Below are 22,057 nucleotides of genomic sequence, written 5' to 3' on the forward strand. Positions count from 1 at the left end.
GCCGCCTGGGAAGGGGTTTCGCAGACCCGAAGGAAAGCAGGCAGGCAGAATGCGGGCCTCACCGGAGTCGGGCTGCCTGGCTTTCCACTTCCTGGCCCCAGAGAGCCGAGGGCTCCCAGCTTCCCCCAGCAGCCCCCCGCTGCCGCCACCGCCGCCTTCCCCAGCAGCGGCTGCTAGATGACGGCGTCGTCACTGGTTGGATTGGAGGTGGCGGTTCAGACGGGACACCGGGGTGGGGGAGTGGGGGAGGGAGGGTGTGGGCAAAGGGGAGGTCAGCTCTGGGCGGGCGCTCCAGGGACCCTGCGCTGCCCCCTCCAGCAGCTGGAGCGGCACAGCAGCATCAACAGTCGCCGCCGCAGCCACAGCGGCCACAGCAGCGCTAGCGCGAGGCTCGCAGCGCTGCGCGGCCGAGAGCGGAGGGGCGGCGGCGCCCGCGCCAGCCGAGCCGAGCCGAGCCGAGCGCGCAGCCTGGCCGCCGCCGCCGCCGCCTCGCAGATGCCATCACAGCAACAAAGGGCTTGCTGAGCAGAGAGCCGCGGCGAGAGCTCGCCTGGAAACCGCCGAGCGGGCTGCGGTAGCCCGGCGGCAGCCGGAGGAAACGCGCGGGGGGTCTGGGGGAGGGGCGGGGGCAGAAGATGGCTAAGAAGAGAGGGCCCCCCAGCATCAAGGGTGAGTTCCGTTTCGTTCTCACCTCGGCCCAGCCCACCTCCCACCCGCGGTCCGCCCCGGGGTCCTGCCTGTTTACATCCAGACTCCGCCAGGTGGAAGGTTGCCTGCAGGGGAAGAGTTTGCCTTCTCTGGGAGGTGGAGGGACCTCAGCACTGCTGCACCTCCCTTTGCCTCCGGGGAGACTCTGACAGGAGTTTGTCTCCTTTTTCTAACCTGGGGAAACCTGGAGATTCTTTCTCTCACCCCACCCCTTTCCTACTCCGAGAGCTTGGGTATCTGTTGCGCGTTCCCCCCTGAGGGCACTGGGGAGAAAAGAGACTCCTGGCTCGTAGCGTCTCGTCCTTTTAGGAAACAGGCTGCATGTGTGTGCGTGTGTGCGTGTGTGTGTGCGCGCGCGTGCGCGCGCGATTGTATATGCCAGAGAGAGAGTGAGTTTTTCCCTTGGTCTTTCCTATTCCCTCCTCCCAACCTCCCCTCTCTCACAGCCCCTTCATCCCTAGGGTGACAAGTTCTGCATCCATTTTCCCAACCTCCAGCCTGGGGAGGTGGTAGCTGTCTGCCTCTCCTTTCGCCCAGTGGTCAAGAGGAGTTGCTACCGGCTGGGTCCCTGAACGCTACTAGTTCCCCCTTCCCGACCTGGGCAGGCGAGCAGTGCCCCCTGTTGCTCCTTTGGAACCGGGTTTCCAAAGTTGGGAAGTTCAGGGGAGGAGAAGCGATGGCAGAAAGGACAAGGAAGAGCTTGTTGCTGGGGTGGTCCAGGGCTGCACCCGGGAGGGAGCCTCGTGGGCAGCATCCGGCTTGGCGGGGCGGGGGGCGGAGGGGTGCGTCTCCGGGACTCGCAGAGCGCTGCGCAGCGGGAGCTCGTGTACCGGCCTCAGCCGCCTGAAGCGGGGACTCGTAGAGGTCGCAGGTCGCTGGCTCCCTCCCACTCCCGCGCCGTCGCTGGGGAACCGGCGGTGGCGGAGAGGTTGTATGCAGAGCTGCAGAAAGGTGGAAGTCAGCTTGGTAATCGCGCACGCGGAGAACCGCGCACGCGGAGGACCGCTGTGCGCCTGGGGGTGTGGGGCCGGACCTCAGTAACTTGGGGAGGAGAAAGGGCTGGTGCTTGAAGTTGGATTTCGACCCAATGGGCCTCTTGGACCGGTAGGCGGAGACATACTGTGCCTTAGGGTTATATAAAATAGGACCACCACTCTGAGATGGGAACCCGTATATTATTGAATATAACGGCTAGGTTACAGCAGCGCGCTCAGCTTTGACATGCTTCTTGCTTTTCCCCCAAGTCCTGCTTGTGGGCTTAGCACCACTCTAGAGGTCACTTAGCGGGACACAACTTTATCTTGGTGATTCAGCTTTCTTGTTAATTGCTCTGGGGTACTCAAATCACTTACTAGAAAGGGTTTTAAACCATGATCCTTAATCTTTTGGAAGATTTTTGGAAGATGTTACTACAAAACACCTGGGATTCTGTTTGAAACTGATATATATATATAGAGAGATATCTATATATCTCTATATATCTATATCTATATCTATCTATCTCAATGTATTTTCTTTAAAATATAGTTCCTGTAAAAAAGAGGCCTTAAACCTGATTTTTTGTTCTTCCAATGAATTAGTATATGTTTAAAGTGGTAGATGACTTGAAGAATGAGAGGATATATTCATCTTAAGTTTCTTTATGGTAATATCAGATAATTCCTCTATACCCAGATTGACAAGGTGCATTAGTTGCACTTTTGTTTAGCTCCTTTTTTATGGAACCATATGGCCTGATGATGAGCAAAACAGAAGGATTGTTTTTCAGCACTGCTGATGTGGCTATCCATTGGCAGGAATACATTTCATACCCACTCCAAACCTTGCAGACTGTAAATGGTCCATGAACAGTGGAAAAAATTTTACAGTTTTGCAGTACGTGCTTAGAGACAACCTTACTCTTGAAGTTAACCTGGGCAAAAGCATACACACACACACAAATCCAAAGAGACCAAATTAATGAGAACTGAACCAATATAAGAGGTTTGATGTAAAGACACCTCCTTTTAATTCTCTCCAACCCACCAAAAAACACCAAGAAATTTTTGCTTTGGATGCCAAGATAGGATTGTGTGTATTTCCTTAAATTTAAGTTGATAGTGAAATAAGTGAAGAATAGTGGTTAATAAGAGTTTTGTCATTTAAGTGTTAACAGTTCTTTTGGAAGAATTAATAATCAAGCTTTCCTAAGATTTGTAGCTTCAAGAAATTTCATTGCAGTTTTTAAAAAATAAGGTTTTCTTATGCTACATGTTTTCCTTAAAGGGAAAGGTATGTTATTTTGCTCTTACTGACTTGTAGGCATTTTTTCCCTCTCTGCTAATGCTGAGTTAATTTCTTTCTTTTTTTAAAAACCAGCTTATTTAATTCTTAAAAGGAAAGATGCTTGTTTTTCTTTTTTAAGCCTTGGAGTTTCACTTTGGCAAAGCAGGTTTAGTGGTGATACTTTATAGATAACAAAAGCAAGCCCAGTAAGTTGTAATCCATTGACCTGCCTCAGTTTTTTCCTTTAAAAAAAAAAAAAAACAGCTCTACAAAAGCATCTGACTGCAGGCTTGCAGAACTGCTTGCTTTCAGACATCTGCTTGTAAGCTACAACTAGCTAAATGGAGACTGACTGGTAGAAAACCAAATTGCTCAATTTCTGGGCTTTTATTTTTATTTTTTTTTTCTTTTGGCAGCCTGCTAGGGTAGACTTTGCAGGATAATAAACTGTAAGTTTAACAGTATTCTGTGCTGTGTTGGTTATCATCTTAGGAGAGCTGCTTCTCTGCTTAGATACACTGCATAGGGCCAGAGATCATTTGTTGGGGCATGTGACAAGCAAGTTGCTCATTGGCTTCTGAAGTCCTAGCAATGGATACTACATACCTAGAATAGCTAGAAATTGGCCAAAGGGAAATGTAGTTTCTTAACACTGACAGAAGAATAGGATGAGTTGGCAGCATTTCTCAAGGAATCCTGGCATTCATTTGTGATACCTCATCAAAAGTACAGCTTTTCAAAAACACAAGTGGAGGGGCGCCTGGGTGGCTCAGTGGGTTAGGTCTCTGCCTTTGGATCAGATCCTGATCTCAGAGTCCTGGGATCTAGCTCCACATCAGGCTCCCTGCTTAGCAAGGAGCCTGCTTCTCCCTCTCTCTCTGCCTGCCTCTCTGCCTGCTTGTGATCTCTCTCTCTGTTAAATAAATAAATGAAATCTTTAAAAAAAAAAAACAGAAATGCAAGTGGAATATTTATCAATCCAATATTTATAATATTTTATTGAAAAAATGCTGTAGTCCATGATCAATAAAAGTCTTATAAACACAAGTTAGTTCCACTAGTTATGGTGACCTTAACCACTGTGCCCCCCTTCCAATATTAGTGGAGGATTTCTCCGTTATTTAAATTTAAATGTTAAGTTATGCTTGGATTCATCTTCATGTGTTCATTCAGCACATATTTACTGAGCACTGAACACATATCAGGTTCTGTGCAAAACATGAGGGACACAGTGATGAGCATGATAGGCAACGAAGAGTAAGTGCATCTGTAGGGGGCCTGAAAGGAGCAGGTAAACAATCACACGAACAAAAAAAGTCACAGTTATGATACCATGAAGAAAACAAAATAGGACAAAGAGGCAAAGGAGAAGAAAAAAAAAGAGAGACAAACCCAGAAACAGACTCTTAACTATAGAGAGCAAACTGATGATTATAAGAGGGGAGTGGATGGTGGAAATAGGTGATGGGAATTAAAGAGTACACTTTTTGTGGAAAAAAAAAGGAAAATAGACTGATGTGCTAAAAAGTGATTGTAGGATTACTTTAGGTTGTCTGAAGAGGTGACATTTGAGGTGGGAACCAAATGAAGAGTAATTTACATGCCAAAAGCTGGAACGTAGCAATGCAGGTCTTAAGGTGGAATGATGTTGCAGCTTGGCATGTTCAAGTATGAAAGGAAGGGCAGTTTAGCTGGAGTGTAGTGTATGAGGTAGAGACAAGTAGGGAGTGGTTTTTGACCCTAAACAGGGGTATAGATTTTATTTTAGGTGCAGTGGGAAGCCAACTGGATGGTTGAGGTTACTTTCTTATCCTTGAGGCTGATTTCAGAAAGAACAGCTTTCGTATGTCGGGGAGCAAGAATTCCTGTTAAACCTCAAAGGTCCTTCTAGCAGGACTAAGAGGTTATTGACATGGGGGCGCCCGGCTGGCTCACTTGGTGGAACATGCAACTCTTGATCTCAAGGTTGTGGGTTCAAGTCCCATGTTGGTGTAGAGTTTACTTAAAAGTGAAAAAGAAAGAAAGAAAGAAAGAAAGAAAGAAAGAAAGAGGAACATCTGGGTGGCTCAGTCATTAAGTGGCTGCCTTGGGCTCAGGTCATGATCCCAGGGTCCTGGGATCAAGCCCCACATCAGGCTTCCCACTCAGTGGGAAGCCTACTTCTCCCTCTCCCACCCCTGCTTGTGTCCGCTCTCTCGCTGTGTCTCTCTCTGTCAAATAAATAAACTCTTCAAAAAAAAAAAAGTTGACATGAAGCACATTAACAGGATAAAATGAAATTTATTAAGTATACATACAGAGATTCCACATAGATATGGACATTCCAAAGACAGGCAAGATGAGGTATATATGTCATTCTGATCTAAGGAGAAGGAGTTAGGGGTCTGGAATTCCAGAGGAAAGGAACGCATTTCACAAGGCAATAAGGAGAGCAGATGTTTGTAATTAGATGTTTGGCCTACCATACAGATAGATCATTCAGATAAAATTGATCTCTGTTAATAACCCTTATTCTGGGAAAGACCGCCAATTTGGTTCTTCTCTGTGGCTAAGGGAAGGACAGAGTTTCTCTTGAGCTTGCAGGTGCCTTCAGCTCAAATCAATCCATATGGCAAAGTGGCACATTGTGTGTGTGTGGGGGGGCGGTTGTTGGGGTCTGTCCAGAACCCCTACACATATATCAACTCTTTAGGCCAAGTAAAGCAACCCAATGGACTTCACTTTTCTAAAAGACCTAGTTATAGTCAAGTGTCCTCTCCTACTGCTTACCAAAATACCTACAATATTTTGGGCAGAGATGTTGATAGAATTTCTAAAAATTTCTGCTTGAAAAACAATTCTAAAGAAAACGAGTACTAGTTCAAAATCGTGGTAATGATTCTTGGGTTAGTTAGCCACTTAGCAAGACTCACAAAGAAGCCGAATCTTTGGACAAACATACTGTAATGTTAGAAGGGAGGATTATAAAGAGTCTGGAACATGAGTGTGTGGTAGGTGGAATGTGGAAGGCAGCAGGAGGGACTCCTAGGTAACAGAAAGGAGTCCATGAAAGAAGAGTGATTGGGGAAAGGGGACATAGGAAAACCTCTACAACAACATCAGCCAATTCATGATTTTTGCCAAGAGAAGCGGAAGCTTGATGTGAGAGTGTTCCAAAAGAAACATTCTAATTCAAACACAAAGGAAGTTCAAATCAGGGTACCTTTATGCTTTTGACTGATCTTTTACTTGTGAAGCATTTATAACAAAGCATACAGGCTTTTAAAAGATCACTTTGATTTTACTTAATCATTATTAGGTTGTTCTTATGGATTACAGATCTCACAGATGAAAGCAGCATGAAAGAATTAATGATAAAAACTGTCATTTGTTGGAGGGAGCTGCTTGACAGCTAGTTAGCAGGGAAAGTTTACCCTTGGGTCTCTGATCTTGTTGTGGAGATATTGGCAGGGGGTGGGGGAGTATGGGGTGTTTTGGATGATTTTCTACTCCCTAAGCATTTGTGATTAGAAAGTGCTATGGTGTTTAGGGAAGATATAAATGATAAACATTTTAAAGCTCTCTGTTGCCTTTTTCCAACTCCAAAATGTCTGCTTCTTTGCCAAAGATGAATACCGAGAATATACTAAGAATTTTTGTTGGGTCAGGGCTTTGTTTAGTCCCCTCTGTCTCTTTCTTTGAACTCCAAGTCTCTCTTTTGAGCCTAGCAAGGCTGGTAGGACCTCAGGAATTATGTAACTAAGAATGGATCTGGCCCTTAGTGATACTGCAACATAATGTGTTTGTGACATCAGCTCTTTTTCATACTATTGAGAATCACAATATGTTTCAGTTAGAAGAAATGCTCAGTGTCCACAGAGTTATTAGAAGAATGATAAAGAGGTGAGTGATGCTGCCACATATGAATAGTGTAGGTCTGTAAGGAATTTGATCAAGATTATTATTGATAAATATATATTCTGTATAAGCCAAGATTTATGTCTTGATTGTATGTATGTGTGTATTTGTGTGCACAAGTATATATGTATACATGCATGCATATTATGTATTATATGTACATGTATACGTGTATATAATTTATAATATCTATTTCAAATTTGGTCAAGTTTATTCTCTTTTTTTAAAAAAGGATTTTTCATGTATTTATTTGGGGAGAAAGAGAGCAAGAGAGTGAGCTTGTGAGCATGAGTTGGGGAGGGGCATATGGAGAGGGAAAAGTAGACTTCCCACTGAGGGCTGGATCCCAGGACCCTAAGATCATGACCTGAGCCAAAATCAGATGCTTAGCCAACTGAGCCACCCAGGTGCTCCAAGTTTACTCTTTGTAAAAACATATTCTGTGTAAGACAGATCTATATCTAGCTCTATTTATATCTCTATCTTTATATGTTATATATATTTACATATGTATGATAGAGCTCAGTTCCCAATTTATATTCATACTTCACTCTTTACACATGTGAATGAATATTATTTGCATTTTACATATGAGGAAATTGAGATACAGAGACATTAGGTGCTTTCCTGAGGTCTAGGAGTAAATTGTGTACTGTGGATAGAGACATAACCAAGTCCAGTGACTCTTTTTACTTTGTCTACATCCAGTATTTTAATATCTGTTCATTTCCCTCAAGGTTTATCAAATCTAATGTAGAAAGGTAGATCATGTTTTTTTCCTTCTGAATCAAGAGGATGTTATATCTTCTTATACTTTCCTCAGAAGTCTCACAACTTTATAGCTTTTAAAATTAAAAATACATTGTTAATTAAAAAACATGCTCACAGATGTAGGGTGATATTGTATAATGGTTTTATATTATATTATGTATTATATATATATTACATTATATTTTGCCTCTCCGTCACTAGAGATGGAGAGGCAAAACAAGGTGAATAAATGATCACACTTTTTGAAGTGGTATAAGCAGGAAAAGATGCATCCAAGTCAACTCTAAGATGAATTGAGATTATTTTTTTATTTTTTAAAGATTTTATTTATTTATCTGACAGAGAGAGAGATCACAAGTAGGCAGAGAGGTAGGCAGAGAGACGGGAAGCAGGCTCCTTGCTGAGCAGAGAGCCCGATGTGGGGCTCCATCCCAGGACCCTGAGATTGTGACCCGAGCTGAAGACAGAGGCTTAACCCATTGAGCCACCCAGGCACCTCTGAATTGAGGTTATTTTGCTGTTCATGTGACAAACGATATGACTGTTGTGGTAGCCAGCCTTGAGGATGGCCTCTATGTCCTTTGTCTACTGGTATTCACTCCCTTACATTCTTCCCTCTCACACTGAATCTGGGCTGACTTGTGTGACCAGTAAAGTATAGTAGAAAGCTACATTATACATAAAGGCATTGTAGCTTCTGCCTTGTTCTTGTGTATCTTTTGCTTTCCTATCTTGCTTACTTCGGGGAAAACTAGCTGTTATATTGTGAAAACATTCAAATATCCCTGTAGAAAGGCCCACTGTGGGAAGGAGCTGAGCTCTCCTGCTAAGAACCAGCACCAGCTTGCCAGCCATATGAGCGATCAACCTTGCAAACATACCCTCCATTCCAGTTAAGCCTTCAGTTGTCCATTGCCTCAGTCAACATCTGACTAAATTTCGCAAGAAACCCTAACCCAGAAATGCCCACTAAGCTGCTTCTGGATTCCTGTATCACAGAAACTGTGAGAGATAATAAACGGTTACTATTGTGTTAGGCCACTAAATTTTGGAGTAATTTGCTGCATAACTTTAGATAATAATAGATTTGTAATTTATTATTTTTGCATCTCTATCTTGGGAGATCGAGACCCTATCAGGGGTATATAAATATTAGGGGAGATGCGTGTAGAAGAATATTTTTTTTTAAAAAACCTTCCGCTACAATGGGATTACTTTACTTATTTTTACAGTTATCTTGAACCCTGTCACTTTCAGTCTCCTAAGAATAAAAGGAACACTCTAGTTCACAATCTTCCTTACTAATCTCAGCCATGTCCTTGAATTTTAGCCGTCTTTCCTACTGTAGTGAATTGGACTGAAAACCTAAAATTCTCTTTTCCTGTTTTCCTGTAGTTTCTTTTAGCAGCCTGTCACTTTCCCATATTTTTTGATCCTCATCCCTAGCCCCTTTGTTTCTCTCAGTTTAGAAGGTACCTTCCAACCGGAAGCCCCACTGAACTAAAAATCATAGTGGTAAAGAGAACATAGAAGTCCTAAAATCCCCCAGACAGCCTGAGACTTCACAGCTGAAACTGAAAAGACAAAAAGTCTCTTAAAACCTATAATCTACCAGTAAAAAGGTCTCCAGTTATATTTGTCTACTCCTTCCTACCAAAGAATCCCTTCTCCCTCCCAGCCCAGCTAGTGCTTTGATGTGTAACCAGGGAAGTGAGAAAAAGAAAAAAAAAAAAAAAAAAGAAGGCTGCAATCCCTTCTATTTCAGGGTGGGATATTCATCCATTTTATTTCACTCATTCATTTGACAAATATTAGCTGAAGACGTACTCTGTGCTAGGTACAATTCTGAGGGACTTACCAGAGAAGAAAATGGAGGCTTTTTTGAAGTTTCCATTCTACATAGGGAAGACAGATAATGAATAATAAACACAATAAGCAAATTGTTGATATTAAAAATTGAAAAATGTTGTGAAAAAATGTAGAGCACGGGGAGGAGGATTTGGAACACTGTTATGGGATGATGGAGAAGATCAGCTGTGGGTAGTAATAGGATGCTTAGGGTAGACCTAATTGAGAGGTAATGTTGGAGAAGGCAGGGGAATGACCCTCTAGATAAACAGAGAGCAGCCTGGGTGAATTTAGAAAGGAGAATAGAAATAGGAAAGAGGATCAAGAAGATGAGGGAGGACCAGCTTCCATTAGGCCCTTTAGACACTTTAAAGGACTTTACTTTGGGGGTGCCTGGTTGGTTCAGTCAGTGGAGCCCTCTTGATCTTGGGGTCATGAGTTCAAGCCCCACACTGGGTACAGAGATTACTTAAAAACAATCACTAGCTTATTAATAAAGTGAAATAAAGGACTTTGACTTTAACCTTGAAGGTTTTTAACAGGTTTTTAGCAGAAGAGTAATACGATATGAATTATATTTTATTTTATTTTTTTAAAGATTTATTTATTTTAGAGAGAGAGAGTGTGAGCATGACTGGGCGAGGAAGAGAGAATCTTGAGCAGTCTCCATGTCCAGTGGAGTACCCACCACCACTGTGGGGCTCAGTCTCAGGATGCCAAGATCATGACCTGAGCCAAAACCAAGAAACTGCTGCCCAACCAACTGCACCACCCAGCTGTCCCATGACTTACCTCTTAAAAGAATTGTTGTGGCTGCTGTGTTGAGAGTGTCCTATAGGTGCAAGGAGAGAAACCGGAAGACTAGTAAGATGTTTGCAGTATTTCAGTTGAGAGATGCTGGTGGCATCCATTAGGGTGAAAGCATGAGACATGAGAAACGCAAGGATAACCAAATGTATTCTGAAGGTGAAGCTAATATGGCTTTCTGAACTAACGGTGTGTGGAGGGTGAGAGAAAGATAGGCATCACGGATGACTGCACGGTTTTTGGCCTGAGTGACTAATAGGGTGGAGTTGCCATCAGTGGTATTAGAAAATTGTGGATGGGGCAAGGTTAGGGGGAAGGATTGGGGGTTCACTTTTAGACATATCTGGGTTTGAAACATTTATTTGATATTCAAGTGGAGGTGACAAGTAGGAAGTTGGATATATGAGTCTGGAGTCTGGGAGAGAAGCAGTTTGGGAGTCATCAGCACATAGGTGGTATTTAAGGCCACAGACTAGATGACTCACCGGGAAAGGAGTGCAGACTGAGATAAATGACCTGAGCCCAGGCTTGCTGCGTTATGAAGAGGAAGGGGAGAAGAGGAGGAAACCAGTAAAGGAGATTGAAAATCAGTTAACTAGTGAGTAAGGGGGGAAATCAAGAGAGTGTGGGGTCCTGGGGCTAAGGGGGGAAGCGTGGGAAAGAAGAGAAATAATCACCTGCGTTAAATGCTGCCCAAAGGTGAAGTAAGATGAGGTGGACTTAGAAATGGCCACTGGATTTATTAACGTGAAGGTGACTGCAAACCCTGACAAGGGTGGTTTCACTGTGGTGGCAGTGATGGTCTGAAGGGACCAGGTTACGAGAGATGGGAGGAGGATTAGAGAAGCTTCGTTCTCTCTTTTGAAGGGTGTTGTTGCAAAAGGGGCAAAGCAGAGGTGCTGCGGTTGGGAGTGGGAGGAGCCGTGGAGAAGAGAATTTGATTTTTTTGAGATGGGAGAAATAATAGGTTTCGTTCCTTGTTGTGTGTTACTCTTTGCTTTTTGAGATGGTCTTTAACCTCTCTTTTACTATTTTACATTTTGGCTGCTTTTTTGACAGTTTCCTGGGGAGGTAAGGAAGAGTTCGTGTAGAATGACTTTCTATCACTGAGTTATGTTTCTTTTTATCTTTATTTCTTTAAATATAGTAAATATAGCACTAAAAGAGGTATATAAATGGACCTCTGGGCAAACTATTTGATAAAATATGCCACAATAGGAGAAAGCTGCCAGGAGAGAACGGTTTACTAGACATCATGTTTCTGGCTGTAGTAGTCCATTCTCTCAGGTGAAAAGCTCAAAAGAACTAAAGAAAAAATAAAAAATACACTGGAGTCACTTTTGTAGTGTCTGGAGGCCGTCTTGTAGTGTCATGACTGGGGTAGTGGTATTGGGATCTAGTGAGTCCAGAGAGGCTAGTAAACATTCCAGGATGCTCAGGAAAGTCCCTACAGCAAAGAATGACCTGGTTTGAATTGTCAATAGCACGGAGGTTGAGAAGTTCCAGGCAAGCCCCGTTATTTTTCCATTCTTCCAGAGGCGAGCTGGGAAGCTGTTTCTGAAAAAGGAATCCAAAACAGCTGGCTTTACCTATCCCATTATTCTGTTTAGATGAGGCACAACTTTTTAACAATTAGGGTTCAAAATAAGAACATTTCTCTTTTTGCTTTGCTTTCTCTTTGCCCCCTCCTTTCTCCCTCTGTCTGTTGGTTGCCATTGGCTCTTACGGTTTTTTAATAAACTTACGTAGTTTCTCATTAGGGTTCGTGATATTAGAGGAACATTAAAGTCACAGTTAAAAATCCCTAGTTCAGTTGAGGTACCACAATTTCACATTGTTGATTCCTGTTCTGCATCTGTCTGAATATTTTGTGAAAGAAAGGATCAAGAACACAATGTTTTGTTAAGCTCTGGCTCTATCTCTCTTTAATGTGAAAGGGTGAATAGCCCCCAAACTACTTTTCTGTGGCTTCTTTGGGCCATTAGGACTTTAGCGGAGAGCTGTACTCTTACTAACCCCATCATGTAAGGAACACCAGTCAGGACTGGTCCTAAGTGCTTGAGCAATTTTCCTGTAGGAACAAAACTAATACAATACTATATGTTAATTATACTGGAATTTTAAAAAATAATAAAATAAAAATAAAAAGATTAAAAAAAAGAATTGCCATATTCAGTGCAATTTTTTCAAAATCCAGTTTTATAAGAAGCAATTTAAAATTTGTGCATTTTAAAAACTTAAAGGATGGATTTTTTGGTGTATTTTGTAGATCATTTGCCTGTGTTTCAGTATTCAAATCAAGAGACAAAAAAAAAGATTTTGTAATTGACAGAAAAATTTTATTTTATTATTTTTTAAAAAAGATCATATTTATTTATTTATTTGTTGGAGAGAGATAGAGAACACAAGGACAAGCAGGCAGAGTAGCAGGCAAAGGCAGAGAGAGAAGCAGGCTCCCTGCACCTGGGATCATGACCTGAGCTGAAGGCAGCGGCTTAACCGACTGAGCCACCCAGGCATTCCGACAGTAAAAATTAAAAATTTATTATCACTCCAGGTTTGCCTTACAAAGAACTCAAAAGTCATTTTAAAGTTAGGCTATGATCGTGTACATTTTGTAAATATTAGTTGAAAAATACTCAAAGTCACAAAATGAAAAAAATACCATAAAACATCCTTAATGGACATTAATACTACACAAATTCAAGTATTAACAGTATTTTTCAGTTTGAATTAAGTTCTTTTTTTTTTTTTTTTTTTAAAGATTTTATTTATTTATTTGTCAGAGAGAGAGCGCAAACGAGCACAGGCAGGCAGAGTGGCAGGTAGAGGCAGAGGGAGAAGCAGGCTCCCTGCTGAGCAAGGAGCCCGAGCACAGGCAGGCAGAGTGGCAGGTAGAGGCAGAGGGAGAAGCAGGCTCCCTGCTGAGCAAGGAGCCCGATGCGGGACTTGATCCCAGGACGCCGGGATCATGACCTGAGCCGAAGGCAGCCACTCAACCAACTGAGCCACCCAGGCATCCCTCTTTTATTCACTGTTTTCAGCCTCTTATTCACAGTTCTTTTGTTTGGCTGCACAAGAAAGTCATCACATTCTTTTCCCATGGCAATGACATTGATTCTGCTGACCTAACACCTTTACTGTAGTACAAGAGTATCGGTGACTAAAGAAGAACCATTACGTTGTGAAAAAATTTTTTTTGGTCATAAGTAAATGTGTCCAGAGGTATCTTAGCTGTATGGGGTAGGACAGACTTGTAGTTATAAAGAATAGGATTGGAATCTACCTCTTCCCTCATCCTTCTTAACCACTACAAAAGCCTTACATTGAAATGTATACTTAGTGAAACTTCATGGAAACTCTGCATTGAATAATTATCACACTTCCCACACATTAAACTTTTATTTAGTAATCTATAGAAACAACGTGAAGACAAAAGGAGGGCATATACTTCACATGCCTAATTCTAAAATCAACACTCCTTATGTTTTAACCTCTGTAGATTCTCACTGCTTGATTCTGAATTAATGCCCTAGGTATGATGAAGAGTAAGCAAAGTAATAGATTATACACAAGTTTATGTGGGTCAAGAGAGGCATGTAACCTGTTTAACCTACTTGGGAAGCACAGTTTTCAAGTTTTTGGTAGCACTAAATGTTAGAAAATCATTTAAGTTAGAAACAACTTTCTTTTTTTTAAGATTTTATTTATTCGACTGAGAGAGACAGTGAGAGAGGGAACACAAGCAGGGGGAGTGGGAGAGGGAGAAGCAGACCTCCCGCTGAGCAGAGAGCCTGATGCGGGGCTTGATCCCAGGACCCTGGGATCATGACCCAAGCCGGAGGCAGATGCTCAACCACTGAGCCACCCAGGTGCCCTGAAACAACTTTCTAAAGGAAGTCTTCGAGGAATTCTAATGGGCATTTTTAAAGCTAATTGCTTATATTAAAAAGATTGACTATGGACTCTGAAAAAAAACCCGAGGGTTTTGAAGGGGCGGGGGGTGGGAGGTTGGGGGAACCAGGTGGTGGGTATTAGGGAGGACATGTATTGCATGGAGCACTGGGTGTGATGCAAAAACAATGAATACTGTTATGCTGAAAAAAAAAAAAAGATTGAACTATCTTTTGAGTATTTAGAATTTTTGTGAGTCTAGACTTCCTTTCCTGTAGTTGGTCCTGTTTAATGAGGTTTTATGCTGTATCCTGTATTTCTGAAAAATGGGGTTTTTAATGTATTAAAGCAGAAAAATCTCTAGAAAATTGCCATTGTTAAACTAGCGGTTCAATAATCAAGTCTTTGATTATTGGAGGGCTCTTTATGAAGGATTTCCTGAATAAACATGCAGTCCTTTGATTCCTTTAGATATGCTAAAACTTTTTCTTGGAGTCAGCCAGACCCTGAAATAGCTCTTTACCCAGCTTGGGCTATTTTGGCCCCCACAGACGTGCTTTTGCTGATTTGTGCTTAGCTGTTGTAACATTGACTGACATTGAGATACTTGACATCATATTAAGTTCGCAGGTGTTATTTCTTGTGCTGATCACTATTTCACAAAGTATCTGTGTTATGAATACCTGATGGAGAAGTTTCTCAGAGAAGTCACTAGCTAACAGTGGATAAACAGAATTCATGGGGTCTCCTACTATGGGTAGACAGCTAGGAAGCTCAGAATTGAGTCTGAGATTTCACTCAAGTCTTGTAAATCAGACATTTGTGGATTTATTTTGTTTCTTTTTTTTTTTTCTTTTAAAGATTTTATTTATTTATTTGACAGACAGAGATCACAAGCAGGCAGAGTGGCAGGCAGAGAGAGTGGGAAGCAGGCTCCCTGCTGAGCAGAGAGCCTGATGCGGGGCTCGATCCCAAGACCCTGGGATCATGACCTGAGCCGAAGGCAGAGGCTTTAACCCACTGAGCCACCCAGGTGCCCCTATTTTGTTTCTCATTGTTTCTATATACTTTGTTTTGTTGAATTGTAGGTATTTCTGAAACTATTTTAAATTGTCTTCAAAATGAGAGGAATTATAAACAAATTAATATTGGCTGAAACTAAATCCATGGAAGTTAATAAATCTATTTAGTTATAAACTAGTAATTTGCAGAGCTTGCATTTAAAGCTAGATGTAGTCCCAAATAATTTTGTACATACAATAGAACACTGAAAAGGTTTTGGGAAACCATCCTACTGTCCTAACCCCCATTTTTTTTTCATCTAGTCTTTGTTCATATATAGTTCTCCATAGCTGTGATTTTATTTTGTGGCATTTTTATCCATTTGGTTTCACAAGCTGAGAATCTGAAGTTATCGTTGATTCTTTTTCCATGCCTCTGCTTAGCCCTGATCCAGTCAGTTACTACTATTGATCCTAAGCATCTACTTCTCTCTAATTCCAAGGTATAATTGAGCACTCATCATTTCTAGTATGGATTGAACCACCTGTACACTAACAGGTCTTCTTGCATTAGACTTTCATCACCTACAATTAATTTTTTCACTCTATTGCAAATCTTGTACTCCTACAAGGCAAATCTGATCACTTCACATCCTTAAAATCCAATAATGGCTCTCCATTACCACACCAGTGTAAAAATCAAAATTTCACAACGCACACAAGGCTCTCTAGGATCTGATCCATAATTACCTTTTCTGCTTCATCTCCTACCACCTCCCACATCTATCCTAAGTTTAATGATCCTGCCATTCTAACACTGGGGACCACACACATTCTTTTAAGCTTCTCTGTCTTTCTGATACTGGATTTTTTGGTTATGGTGAAAATCCCTTTTTATCTTTCAAGCCTCAACACGAATGTCCCTACAGTCTCTGTGAAACTTTCCCCATCTTCCCCTCTGACACTCCCGCCCTGCCCCTACCCTACAGGCCCAGTTAAAGCACTCCCTCTTTGGGGCTCCTGGACTTGTACATGCTCCTATTAGTGCTCCTAGATGATTTAAATAGTAGAGTCCCTCTCCTTTCTCAGTCCTTCTGTGGGTCTTCAGTTTTGCCACTGCCCTGAAGCAAAAGGAACCAAAAAATCTGACAAAATCGGTCAGCGCCTTAACAACCCAGGGTCCAAATAGCACCCACACTATAGCTGGCCCCTGCCTCCCACTGTTCTGGTGACACAATCAGGCAGTTTCAGGCCAGCCAGTGTGTGCTTGGTGCCTGAGAGAACAGCACCCTTTCCCAAGCCAGTTGTCTAGAAGCGTTCTGCTCTTTCCTAGGGGTGCTTTCTGTCTTTCTGTATCTTGACTTAGTTCTCTTGGATCAAACCTGGCTTTGTGTAGGTTGCCATGTGCCCCAATTTGGATCTGCATTTTACTGGATTGCAGCAAAGAACTGCTTGGGGTTTACATGTGCCTGTTTGCTATCCACTTCTTTAGGGCCCTCCATAGATGTCCACGACTAGGCTGTGAGCTCCTTGAGGGTTCTGATTGTGTGATATTTATCCTGTAATCCAAAATGTCTGGTATAACTCTGGGCATGTCACAGATACTAAATGACTATAACACTGAATAAATCAAACATACATATTTCTCTATATTTTTACACAGTCTTCATAATATTGATGGTTTAATGATAATCAGTAGCATTACTAACATATATAACATATATAACTGAATATATATATAACATATATAACTGGATATATATATATATAACATATATAACTGAATTTTCCAGGTTTTCTCTGTGTATACAATGTTTTAATAAACATCTGTCTGTGTGTGTATGTGTGTGTGCATTTACCATGTTGAACTATCTCTTTAGATTAAAGAGACTCAGTAGCATCTGAGTCTAAAAGTTAATGTGGCCTATTAAAGGGAAAGTGAATTTGTTATTGATGTATCTAGGGAATTGTACTGATTGGTTAGTACAAAATCCGATGTTAGCTCCAAATTGTGACAGTATTATCTTGTAATAATGTTATAAATTAGAAAGTTAGCTAGAAAATTGTTCCAAGGTCTGATATGAAATAATAGCTCAAGTTCTAAGAAAAAGGTATAGAAGAAAGTGATGCTAAATCATCTTCCTTAAACTAGAACTCCTATGGTTTTTATATTCATTTTTCTTTTTGTCCTATTCTTCCTGTATTGACAGTACATTTTCACATGAAAATGAAATTAAACTGTAAACTTTTTTACTTTCAAAGCATGCTGCCCAGCATATGCTCATTTTTTTAAAAAAAGATTTTTATTTATTTATTTGACAGAGAGAGAGAGAGCACAAGTAGGCAGAGAGGCAGGCAGAGGGAGAGGGAGAAGCGGGCTCTCTGCGGAGCAGGGAGCCCAGTGAGGGACTCGATCCCAGGATCCTGGGATCATGACCCAAGCCAAAGGCAGCCGCTCAACCAACTGAGCCACCCAGGCGCCCCTAAAGTATAAACTTCTTAAAGTAGAGACTATTAAATTTTTATTTTGGTGCCTAACACTTAGTAATTGTTCAATAATAATCAGTTGAATGAATATATGAGTGAATTTTAGGATGTGGTTCTTTTGCAGTGAATGAAATAGAGTACTTATGCCTGCTCCTAAACTGAGACCCATAGACAAGAGCTCAGAGCAGGTGTTCCTTCTTCCCATAGTAGGAAGAGTTCCCCAGACCATGTCTGAATAATCCATAATGTGAATCTATTTCTGGATAATAGGGAGCTGTTACTGTTTGTCTGTCTGTCTTTCTTTCTAATTTATTTGAGAGAGAAAGAGAGGACATGAGCAGGGGGAGGGGCAGAGGCAGAGGGAGAAGCAGACTCCTTTGTTGAGCATGGAGCCCTATGAGGGGCTCATCCCAGGACCCCTCAGATCATGACCTGAGCCAAAGGCAGATGCTTAATCGACTGAGCCACCCAGGCGCCCCTACTCTTTTTATTCCTTTAAGACTTAAAAGAGGGAACCGTTGAACTCATCTGCAGAAAAACTTATTGCAGAAAAGGTTGGTTTCATGATCTACAGGGAATAAATAACTTCTGGGTCAGGGCCTTTGAGATGTTTTTGAAACACTGAAGTCAGGTATGTTTAGACAGAAAAATTCTGATTTAAAAATATAGGCAGTGGGATGAGAGTGGTGAACAGGGCATGAAAGGCTGCCCTTAGGCAGTATCTTTTCCAAAGGATATATCACTGTCACCTAGAGATACTCTTTAGTTTCTAATAAATGACTTTTCCACATTTGGAGTCTTTAAATCCCATTACTCTGGAATTATTTCTGAAATACCTAGAGAGATGTTTTTTTCTCTTTCCTCCCTCTCATCCTCCCTCCCTTCTTTCCTTCCTTCCTTTGGTATAATTATTTTCTTATTTTGGGTTAGTCTTGGTTAATAAAAAGTAATTTATTGAAAATGGTTCCATTAAAAGCCACAGCTATTTAATACCAAGTATAATTTTAAGGATTAGCAAATTAATTTATCTATTTGTATTTAACTATATATGTTTTGGTAAGATCTGGAGCTAAATATTATATCTTGAAAAACTAACTTGATATGAAGGTTGTTATTATTTAACATTGTGATTTTAATCTTTCTTTTCTTATTAATATGATTTAAAAGAAAAAGGTACCATATGCCCTGCCTATCTCCGTTGCCTTGTTAGCTTTCTTCCAAGGTATGAAACCTTTTTAATTGTTAACTCATTAATCTTCAGGAGGGAGAGAAAATTTGTAGATAGTATTTTCCCCATTTCTAAAGATAAGAAAGCACCTTCACCAAAGAATTTTTGTTGCTTATTATCAATTTACATATCACTGGATGATTTCATTATAACTTTGCATGTCAGTTTACTTGTGACATATGGACAGTTTTTAAAAAGGTTGACCTGCAAATGGGATATTATTAAAACTGAGGTTCAGCTTTCCTAACTTTTAATCTTGTTATTTTTCTCCTCTGTAGATAGTCAGATATTATGATACAGATGAGAATTCTTTTAACATTTCTTTTCATTTGAAGACACTAATGACATTTGGATCTGACTTAGACACTCTTGTGCTATATTTAAACATGTTCTTTTTTTCCCTTTTAGAACTTCATTTTTCATTTCAATTTTTTAAAAGCTGATGTATTTCCATTTGTGATGTCAGTTTTTCTTACCTTCTTTAATATTGATTGTGAAATTCATGTGACTGGGGCTCAACATATTTTAAAAATAATGTACCTTGAAATACTCATCAATATTAAAGTCTAAAATTTTAAGATAGTTTTCAATCAATTTCTGATTAGCAAGTTATGATATGTAGTTAGAGGTCATTAGAGTTAAAACTCCAGGCTGTGTTAAAAATGGAAGATTTTACCAATGGGTTAGCTTAACTTCTTTTCAGATAAATAAACTTAGCTCAGAGAGGTTAAGATTACTTTCCCAAGTTACACAGCCAGAATTTAGGCAAGTCTAGATTAAAATGAGTTTAGTTCAATGTTGCTTTCACCATGTGCTCTGGAATTGGCTCTATTGTCTGTAGATGACATGACAGGTGGGGCAACAGAGGTCTTTCATTTATGGACTGGAATTAGAGTGGTGTGTGTGTGCGTGTACATGTACACACGATACAAGAAAGTAGAAAAGAGGTGCTTTAATTCTGCTTACTCATGCTTTAAGTCTTTCTATACCTCCTTAGGCTTTCACTTGTTACAGCATTTATCAAACCATTTTAATTGTATGTATTGTTGAGGAAATAAATGAATATATATATATATATATATTTAAATAAGAAAAACATTATGGATTAGATATGGGGATCAGATATCTTATTCTAGAAAGAACAATCCCGCATCTCAGGGTCTTGGGATCAAGCCCCATGTCAGGCTCCCAGCTCCACAGAGAGTCTGCTTCTCCCTCTGACCTTCTCCCCTCTCATGCTGTCTCTCACTGTCTCTCTCTTAAATAAATAAATAAAATCTTAAAAAAAAAAAAAAAAGAACTGAGCCACATAGCTGAATGAAGAAAAAAGTCATAAAAATAAGTTAATTATCAAAATACCATCTGAAGGGATGGGCTCTCCCGACACAGGCCATCATCTTGCCTCAGTACAGAAAGTGAGCTATCAGAGGTGAAGCAACTACTGAAGAGGTTCAGATTAGATAATAGACCAGGTGGCAAAGAGTAAAGAAGGAAATCTTAAAGTGTGTTTGGCTCAGAGTGAGACTATTTTTTTTTTTTTTCTAATCTACCACTGACTAACTTTGTGATAGAGCCCCAGGTTACAAAGTCTGTTGGTAAAACAAACTGTTATATGCTTGCCAATTGTTGCTATTGGTATTATTTCTTTGGTTTAAGGCCAAACTTTTGTTTAGGAGGGTGGTAGGAGAGTTTACCTCCTTTGAGAACCTCTGCTCTAATGAAAGAGGTATGACAGGGAGATGGTTGTCTATATACCTCTATACTTTCCCGTGGGGTTACCATGAGACTACAATTAAAAAAAAAAAATCACAAAATTACTCTATTCCAAATGAGTTTCCATTCATTCATTAAGCATTTTATTGAGTGTCTGCAGGCACTGTGCTGGGCTCTGAGGGTACATAGTTAAGTATGACCTGATCTCTACCTCCAAGGACCTTGCCGTCTACTAAATGGAAAAAGTAATGCTTTACCAGTTCATTTCCATACAAAGCTAAGTGCAATGACACTTGGCAAATTGATACAAATTGCAAAGATGTTACCTTCCCATTCACCCTAGGAGTCTTCTGAGGCTTCGTTGAGAAAGGTGTCATCATATAAGACTGTATTTCAGATCATCAAACAGAGTTAAATTTGCTGATGTTGAAACTATAAAATTTTGATACTGTATTTCCTATTGTTTGTTTTCATTTTATATGGACATAATTTTTGGATGTGATTAATGTTTCTCTAATGCAGTATTTTCTCCAAGTGTCATGACCTGGAACAGCTGCATCAGGGGCATCTGGGAACTAGCTAGAAATGCAAATTATTGGGTCCCACCTCAAGCCTACTGAATTGGAAACTCTGGGGGTAGGGCCCAGCAATCTGTTCTTACATATTCCCTGACATCCCACTAGACTCACGCCAAAGTTTGAGAAGCACTGCTTTAATAATTCACTGATTATCTCTTATATGTTATATAAAATATTTTTATAAATATGCATAAAATAATGTTTTTAAAAGCAGGATATGCTCTACATACTTACATGAATTAAGTACGTGCTCAGTATCTGTATGCATCTCCTCATTTAATCTTCACAGTAGCTCTGAGAAGATGCTTAGTGGCTCTCACTTCTGGGTTACCTTCCAAATACATGTGAAGCATACAAGTACTATTTGTCTAGACCTTGCCTCAGACCTACTGAGTCAGAGACTAGAGTTCCTCATTTGTGCTGTGATTGAGAATCACTGAAGTAGGTATTCTTACTATATATTTTACATACATGAAAATTGAGGTTTGGAGATGATACACAATTTGACTGGAATTCTGACATAGGATGAGGCTGAACAAATATTTCATTATTTGCTCAGCAAATACCTACTGACCTTGAATGATTGCTGAGACTGTCTGACTCCAAGGACTGTGCTCCTAGTCATTCAAGTAAATTCTTCTTATGTGATCTAACAGAAAAAAAAAATTTTTTTTTGAGAGAGAGAAAGCTAATATTTGCAAAGTGATTTACAGTTCCATGACAAAGCATCCCACCGTTGTTATCATTGCTGTTATAAATTGGAAACCAAGGCTGAGTGAGAGTAAGTGATTTGCCTAAAATCACACAGCCAGTAAGTCTCGGGGCCAACAGTGTGAATGTGGATTTTCTGAGTCTGGATT

General features: G+C 40.6%; 1 protein-coding gene across 1 annotated transcript in view; it reads left to right on the forward strand.

Moving 5' to 3' along the window:
• Positions 1-635: 635 nt before the first annotated feature.
• SLC44A5 (solute carrier family 44 member 5) overlaps positions 636-22,057 on the forward strand; it is a gene marked incomplete at both ends in the record, with an annotated part of 379,734 nt that continues 358,312 nt past the window's right edge. The window contains one exon of the mRNA XM_080802269.1: positions 636-669. Coding sequence (XP_080658395.1) covers positions 636-669 — 34 coding nt within the window. The remainder of the gene's footprint in view (positions 670-22,057) is intronic.

This window comes from Martes martes (genome assembly GCF_963455335.1).
Source record: "Martes martes genome assembly, chromosome: 4".
Taxonomy (NCBI): domain Eukaryota; kingdom Metazoa; phylum Chordata; class Mammalia; order Carnivora; family Mustelidae; genus Martes; species Martes martes.